This window comes from Sapajus apella, unplaced genomic scaffold (assembly GCF_009761245.1).
Source record: "Sapajus apella isolate SASKATOON/1434 unplaced genomic scaffold, GSC_monkey_1.0 scaffold72, whole genome shotgun sequence".
Classification (NCBI taxonomy): Eukaryota; Metazoa; Chordata; class Mammalia; order Primates; family Cebidae; genus Sapajus; species Sapajus apella.
Genome location: NW_022437012.1, coordinates 367,935 through 376,413, shown reverse-complemented (window position 1 = coordinate 376,413; position 8,479 = coordinate 367,935). Strand labels below are relative to the sequence as shown.

The 8,479-nt window shown below is 49.1% G+C and overlaps 1 protein-coding gene across 1 annotated transcript in view; it reads right to left on the bottom strand.

Annotated features, from left to right (window-relative positions):
* Positions 1-8,479, bottom strand: part of TFCP2L1 (transcription factor CP2 like 1) — a 66,295-nt gene that overhangs the window by 2,795 nt on the left and 55,021 nt on the right. Inside the window, exon 13 of the mRNA XM_032250611.1 lies at positions 6,333-6,475. Coding sequence (XP_032106502.1) covers positions 6,333-6,475 — 143 coding nt within the window. The remainder of the gene's footprint in view (positions 1-6,332; positions 6,476-8,479) is intronic.

Sequence of the window (8,479 nt, the reverse complement as noted above, 5' to 3'; positions counted from 1 at the left end):
ACAGTGATTACAGACACAGGAACACGGTAACCGCCACTGCCACAGTGTCTACAGACACAGGAACACGGTAACCGCCACTGCCACAGTGATTAGACACAGGAACACGGTAACTGCCACTGCCACAGTGTCTACAGACACAGGAACACAGTAAACACCACTGCCACAGCAACACAGTAAACACCACTGCCACAGTGCCTACGGATGCAGCAGGAACATGGATCTGTTATAACATTCACCGAAAAACGAGGACACAAAATCAACGTGTAACATGACTGCAGTGTAAGTAACAGAAGCCTAAACAGAACCCCAACCAGGTAGTATGAAGGATGGAAAGAGGCCCAAAAGGGAATCAAGGTGTTACCATTTAATACGGGGCCACTGATTTCTGTTTGTTTGCACTTTTTGCTTTTTCCTAGTTACTGATTCTTCCAATCCCTACAACGGACACATCGTAGGAATGTGTATGTGAACAATAGCAACAGATAAAAACACCTAAATAAACACCTAAATGTTTTTAAAAACATAAACCTTGGTACCGGTGAGGCCAGTGAGTGGATCACCTGAGGTCAGGAGTTCGAGACCAACTAGGCCAACATAGTGAAACCCCACCTTTACTAAAAATACAAAAATTAGCCAGGCATGATAGCAGGGGCCTACAATCCCAGCTACTCTGGAGGCTGAGGCAGGAGAATCGCTTGAACCTGGGAGGTGGGGGTTGCAGTGAGCCGAGATCACACCACTGCACTCCAGCCTGGGCAATAGAGCGAGACTCTGTCTCCAAAAAAATAAACAAAATAAAATATATAAACATACACACAATACACACACACACATAAGCTGATACAATAGCAAAAACCCTTTCAGATTGAAAAATATGCCATCCACATTTTATGGCCTGTTCTGGATTACTGCCTCGAGAATCTTGCAAATGCATCCACCTGTCGTCCCCCTGCCCCTCCCACAGGACCTAATCCAGTAGGGTCTGCACATCAGCATCCTACAAGGACGAAATATAAAGGAGGGCTCCACCACCTGTGTCTCTAAATGGGGCGGGACACTGCTCAGCAGCCTCTTCTCTGCAGTTCTAAATTTGATGAGCTAACTACCCCGTGACCTTGGACAAGCCAACCTTTTTAACTTCCTGACTCTATGGCTCTATCTGTAAAATGGGTCTGATTTAATGACAAAAATATAACCAGAATGTAGAGCAACAGGAACTGTGTCCACTACTGGAGGGGATGTCAACCTTTCTAACACTGTTCATGGGACCTAGTAAGAATGACCATGCATTTCCAGCAAGGAACTTTTCCTACAGTCTTCTACAAGTCATGAGTTCTAGACAAACTCCTGCATCACGAAGACAGGCATGAGACTTCAGCACAGCGCCATCTGCAGTTACATGAAACTCCTACCAGCAGTCAATCAACTGCAGAAGCATGAACCAACTGTGATGGAATCAAGCTCCTCGGCAGCGCTAATAAGCTCCAGCTGTATGCCTCCAAACAAAATGTGGAATGAAAAAAGTCACAAAAGAATACACTATGATTTCACTTATAAAAAATTTTTAAATAGCAAAATTAAACAATATATGGAAGAGAAGCAAGGGAATGCTTAATAGAAAATTCATACCAGCTGGTTGGCTGTTATGAAATCAGCCTACAAATGGGTTTCTAACATAAACATTCTGGTAACCTGAGTGTAGGTACATGGGTACTTCAATGATTCTTTAACTGTACAAATAAGTTTTATATATTCTTCCCATATTTATGCTGAATTTCACAGTTTACATTTAAAGAATATTTTTAAAATGTATAAACAGGCCAGGAGCAGTGACTCACGCCTGTAATCCCAGCAGCCTTTGGGAGGCCGAGGCAGGTAGATCACCTGCGGTCAGGAGTTCGAGATCAACCTGGCCAACATGGTGAAACCTCGTCTCTGCTAAAAATACAAAAATTAGCCGGGCATGATGGCGGTTGCCTGTAATCCCAGATACTCTGGAGGCTGAGGCAGGGGAATCGCCTGAACCCAGGAGGTGGAGGTTGCAGTGAGCCGAGATCACCCACTGCACTCCAGTCTGGGCGACAGAACGAGACTCCATCTCCAAAAAAACAAAAAATAAAATAAAATATATAAACATACACACAATACATACACACTAGCTAACACAACATCAAAACCCCTTTTCAAATTGAAAAAATGCCATCCACATTTTATGGCCTGCTGTGGATTACTGCCTCGAACCTTGCAAATGCATTCACCTGTCGCCCCCTGCCCCTCCTGCAGGGCCTAATGATGCGTGAAGTACATTTATTCTACTCTGCTGGCCTGCTCCATCTAGGACTCTTGGCAGCCCAGCCACTTGGGCATGCAAAGCCCTAAGCAGAGCCCACATGGGCTTAATCAGTAACTCTCTTGTTTAATAAAGTGCCCTTGCACCCCAGGGGTCGGCTCCGCGGCTGCCCAGGCTGCCTCCAGCACTCTGGGCAATTAAGAACCAAAGGTTTCCAATACATTCTGGGTTAAGAGGCAAGGAGACCTTGGGGAATGAGAATCACCTACTTAGGCGAGGTGGCATTTGGGTTCTGCTCTCTGCTTCACTTGCTTCACTGCCTACTCTTGAGCACACAGGGCAAGCTGAGGAAGGAACTGCCTTCAGGGACCCGTGAAATTGCAAGGGTTCCCCACATTTTTGGCTTTCGTCTTCACAAAAGGAAATTCATTTTGAAATGCAAAGTGACAAGCCTTCCGTGACACTACAGCTGTCCACTGCTCTCAGCACGTTCACCTTCCTGGCTACTCTAAAGTCAGCTCTCAGGTTAGGAACTTCAAGCTTCATTTTCCCCATCTGTAAAATGGGAGTGAAAAAAAATAGCTAGGCTGAGCACAGTGGCTCACGCCTGTAATCCCAGCACCTTGGGAGGCCGAGGCAGGTGGATCACTTGAGCCCAGGAGTTCAAGACCGGCCTGGGCAACATGGCAAAATGTTGTCTCTACAAAAAAAAAAAAAAAATTAGCCAGGTGTGGTTGGCACATGCCTGTGGTCCCAGTTACTCAGAAGGCTGAGGTAGGAGGGTCACCTGAGCTCAGGAAGTCAAGGCTGCACTGAGTCTAGCCATGACCGTGCTCTGACCTGGTTACAGAATGAAACAGTGTCTCAAAAAAAAAAAAAAGAAAGAAAGAAAGAAAAAAAGCTGGATTAGATTTGAATGTGATATAAAAGTAGCTCTGAATTGGTGACAAAAATAGCAAGGTGCAGATAAATGTACAGCTGGATGTTTGCTTCATGTTTTCATTTTTTTTTTTTTTTGAGATGGAGTCTTGCTCTGTCGCTCAGGCCTGAGTACAGTGGCATGATCTCAGCTCACTGAAACCTCCGCTTCCAGGGTTCAAGTGATTCTCCTGCCTCAGCCTCCTGAGTAGCTGGGATTACAGGTGCCCACCACACCTGACTAATTTTTGTGTTTTTAGTAGAGACGGGGTTTTGCCATGTTGGCCAGGCTGGTCTCAAACTCCTGACCTCAGGTGATTCACCCACCTCGGCCTCCCAAAGAGTGGGGATTACAGATGTGAGCCACTATGCCCAGCCTGCATGTTTAAAAAACCTACATCTACATACACTAGGGGCGCATACAGAGAGAAGAGCACAAAAAAATTACCTTGCAGAATCACACCAAACCTAATAACTTCCAGGAGAAAAAAATGAGGGCAGGTAAGGGTTTTTCACATTTGCCTTCTGCTGTTCTAAGTTAACTTCTTATACTAATTACAAATTACTTTGAATGTAAAAGGCAATAAAAATCCTGTGCTCTGTATAGCCCTGTGCCACCCAGGAGGGCTGTGGTACCTTCACCACTTGGCAGAGTGGTGAAAGTCTCTGCTCTCCTTTCCCACAAGCCACAGCCTCGCCATCACCTGCCCCCAAGTCCACTTCACCTCTCCCTGGGACCTGTCACCCACCCTGGGGGAATACCCCTCTCATGACCTGCAAGACTGAGATGAAGCGCTCATGAACATACAAGGGTTCTGGCAGTTGAAATGACAAGTGGTAAGAGGATTATTAATGTCAACCTATGAAATATACAAACCCTTCAAAGCGTGACGTTTTTATACATCCTGCTGAAATCTATTAAGATCTCTCTACCACTAACTTCCCAAAATAACAAGTGCCCGGCAGGTTCACGGTCAATGACAACACCCACTCCTTGTTTGTGTCTTCTGGCCCCTGCCACCGTTCTCTCACTTTGTCTGCACTACAGTCTGTTCCACAGGTACATGCATCCCTGTTTTGCAGATGTGGAAACTGTGGCACAGAGAGGTTCAGCAAATTTCCCCAAAGTCATTCACCAACTAGGAGGCAGTCCTGGACACCAGTCCAATTCCAAAGCCTGCATTTTCCTCTACTTTTCCCAGTCACTGTTTCAGTGCTCAGTGTCACTAGCTCAGGAACACTCTTGGCAGTGCCACCAGCAAAGGCAAGGACCAGGCATGGGAAGAAATGAATCAGTCTTAATCCACAAATGCTGTCCTTGTGTGCTACCACTCCTTTGCTGGTCCAGGGTGGGGCTCTATAATCCTCTACACAGAGGACTTCAGAGTTCCCCGAAGTGCTGGGGTCTGCTGGGGTCTCAGCTGGGGGCACACGGTCCCATCCCTGCTCTCACCAGCACAGCCCTGTTCAAAGGTCTCACTTCAGCCAGCCACAGTGGCTCACACCTGTAATCCCAACACTTTGGGAGGGCAAGGTGGGTGGATCACTTGAGCCCAGGAGTTTGAGACCAGCCTGGGCAACGTGGCAAAACCCTGTGTCTACAAAAAATCAGTCAGGCATGTTGGTGAGTGCCTGTAGTCCCAGCTACTCAAGAGCCTGAGATGGAAGGATAGCCTGAGCCTGGGAGGTGGAGGCTGCAGTGAGCTGAAATCACACCAGCCTGAGCAATACAGCAAGACCTTGTCTCACAAAAATTTAAAAAAAAAAAAAGGCTGGGTGTGGTGGCTCACGCCTACAATCCCAGTAGTTTGGGAGGCCGAGGCGGGCGGATTGCCTGAGCTCTCTGGAGTTTGAGACCAGCCTGGGCAACACGGTGAAACCCCGTCTCTACTAAAATACAAAAAAATTAGTCAGGCGTGGCAGTGTGTGCCTGTAGTCCCAGCTACTCAGGAGGCTGAGGCAGGAGAATTGCAAGAACCTGGGGGGTGGAGGTTGCAGTAAGCTGAGATGGCGCCATTGCACTCCAGCCTGGGTAACAGAGCGAGACTCTGTCCAAAAAAAAAAAAAAAAAAAAAAGTCAGGCATGGTGGCTCACACCTATAATCCCAGCACTTTGGGAGGCCGAGGCAGGAAGACTCCTTGAGCCCAAGAGTTCAAGACCAGCCTGGGCAATGCAGTGAGACCGTGTCTCCATTTTTTTTTAATACAAATTTTTAAATAAATAAATAAATAAAGGCTTGACTTCGGTAAGGGCTGGGAATCTGCAGGCTCATGGCTTGGGCCCTGCAGCTACAGTCCCTGGGTTCCCACCACAGCTCCACCCCGTACCCACTGTGTAACCAGAGGCAATTACTAAGCCTCTGTGCCTCAGTCCCCCATCTGTGAAATGGGATCATAATAGCACCCACGACACAGAGAGACAGGCAGGATTAAATGAGTCGCTATGTATACACTTAAAACAACAGCCAGGAGACAGTACACACTTGTGTTATTAGGTGGAAGGGGTCCAGTACGGAACAAACTTAAAAGCCTCTGTTCTACAACATGCAAGGAATGCCTTCGTCTGAATGTCAGCAAGCATATTCAACACCCCCTTCTTAGCCAGGGGTGGGGTCAGACACCTGGAGACCACAGTACCTGAGCCCTCTGCCAGCAGTTGCTTGTGCTCTGCACAGCCCTGTGCCACCCAGGAAGGCTGTGGACCCTTCACCACTTGGCAGAGTCCTCTGCTCTCCTCCCCTACAAGCCACAGCCTCACCATCACCTGCCCCTGAGTCCATTTCACCTTTCCCTGGAGCCTGTCAGCCACCCTGGGGGAATGCCACTCTCTCGACCTCTACAACCCTGATGTAAGCACTTGGGGCAGAGTGGAGTGTGTGCTCCAGGCTCCCACAGGGCACCCAGCCAAGGAAGGGTAAGGAGTGGCTACTCGGCATGTCAGCCATTCGGACCCAGACAGGGCCCCAGCACTCTCTCTTACCCCCGGACAGCCACAGCAGCAGGTGGCGTGCAGACCAACCTGTCTGTCACTCCCAAACCCAAGTGTGTTTCCAGGACAGGGGTTCTGAAGCTCCTCCCGGGGCGCAGAGAGCATTGTCAGGGCAGGCCGGGCAGCAGCGCTCACCTCGTTGCTCACCACCACATGGATGCCGGTGGGGCCCTGCCGGTAGACTCGGTGGATGTGCTGGGGGGAGATGCTGTACAGGCTCGCGATCTTCTCAATCAGCTCCAAGGTGGTCAGCTCTTCCAGGAAGATGGCGTGGTACACTGGGGGAGGGAGGACCAAGCATCGCTTTCCAAGTGGCCATTCCGTTAGCACGAGCCTGCCTGTGCCCTCCCACCCCCTCCTGAGAAAGCAGTAAGTCCTCTGTCAGGATGCCGTGCCCAGGGTAGCGGGGTGGGACCACGCTGCCACTCTCTTTGTTTTGTTTGGCAATGGAGGCTCCCTCCGTCACTCAGGCTGGAGTGCAGTGGCGCGACCTTGGCTCACTGCAACCTCCGCCTCCTGAGTTCAAGTGATTCTCCTGCCTCAGCCTCTCAAGTAGCTGGGATTACAAGTGTGCACCACCATGCCCTGCTAATTTTTGTATTTTTAGCAGAAACAGGATTTTACCATGTTAGCCAGGCTGGTTGTGAATTCCTGACCTCAGGCGATGCGCTCACGTTGGCCTCCCAAAGTGCTAGGATGACAGGTGTGAACCACCATACCCAGCAGGCTGCTACTCTTGATTCCTCTCAGTCTCTTTTGGGGTGCTTATGTGAAACGCAGAGATCACCTAGACCCATCCCGGGCCCAGTGACATCCAGCTGGGCTGAAGGGAAGTCAGGCAATTCTGACATGCAGCCAGATATGAACCCACTTCAGAAGAAAGGAACAAATCCTGTCCCTTTTCAGCTCTTTTCGCTGTTTAAAGGGTTGTTGGGTAACTGGAGGTCAATGAATGAAAGTTAAAAGGAACTATTACTTGACAGCAGAAAGAAGGCCTGGTCTTTGTCCCTCCCCGCAACACAAACCATACTCAGCCCGAGCACAGTGACCCTAAGGAAAGAAGGGGGCACCAGGAGGCCACCGCAGTGTCAGCAAGTCGGAAGATAACAGTGACACTGGCACAGACCCAGCCTGCACCAGCTGGGCAGGAGCAAAGGCCACCGCAACCCAGGGTGCGTTACTCAATTTCAAAGGACCTCGAGTTCCTCAAAAGCAAATGCAATTGCATTAAATTGAAGGTTCTCAAGCCTTTCCCTCACCTGAGAAACCCTTGGTTCAACAAACCTGATCAGAGGCCCAATATTTTAAAAGCAGGCATAGGTGGGCATGGTGGCTCATGCCTATAATCCCAGCACTCTGGGTGGCCAAGGCAGGCGGATCTCTGGAGCGCAGGAGTTTGAGACCAGCCTGGGCAACAGAGTGAGACTCCATCTCTATAAAAACATACAAGAATTAGCCAGGTGTGGTGGTGTGCACCTGTGGTCCCAGCAACTCGGGGAGATGAGGCAAGAGGATGACTTGAGCCCAGGAGGCTGAGGATACAGTGAGTCAGGGATGCACCACAGCCCTCCAGCCTGGGTGACAGACCCTGTCTCACAAAAAACCACACACACAGGGTGGTTCTGTGAGAAGAGGGTGGCAGAGGCCACAGGGTTCCAGCTACTCACCAGATCCTGACCACAGTGAGATCGCCATGCACTGTGCAGAGTTCCTTCCAATATGAAACCAGGTGAGAAGCCCAGCCCTCTGTGCTAAGATTCCTTTTTTGTAAGAGAATTCTAATTGTTCATTTTTCTTTTTCAACTGTTCCAAGCCAGTTTTACTTTTTCTAATTTTATTCCTTCTTTATCCTTTTTTTTTTTTCTTTTTCTTCCTGAGATGGAGTCTCACTCTGTTGCCCAGGCTGGAGTGCAGTGGCATAATCTCGGCTCACTGCAACCTCTGCCTCCCGGGTTCAAGTGATTCTCCTGCCTCAGCCTCCAGAATAGCTGGGATTACAGACGCCACCATGCTTGGCTAATTTTTGTATTTTTTTAGTAGAGATGGGGTTTCAGTTCGAGGCTGGTCTCGAACTCCTGAACTCAAGTGATCTGCCCACCTCGGCCTCCCAAAGTGCTGGGGTTATATGCATGAGCCACTGCAACTGGCCTACTTTTTCAATATTTAGAGATGGGGTCTTGCTATGTTGCCCAGGCTGGCCTTGAACTCCTGGTCTCAAGCAATCCTCCTACCTCCCCAGGTGCTGGAATTATAGGCGTGAACCATCACACCCAGCCATAATT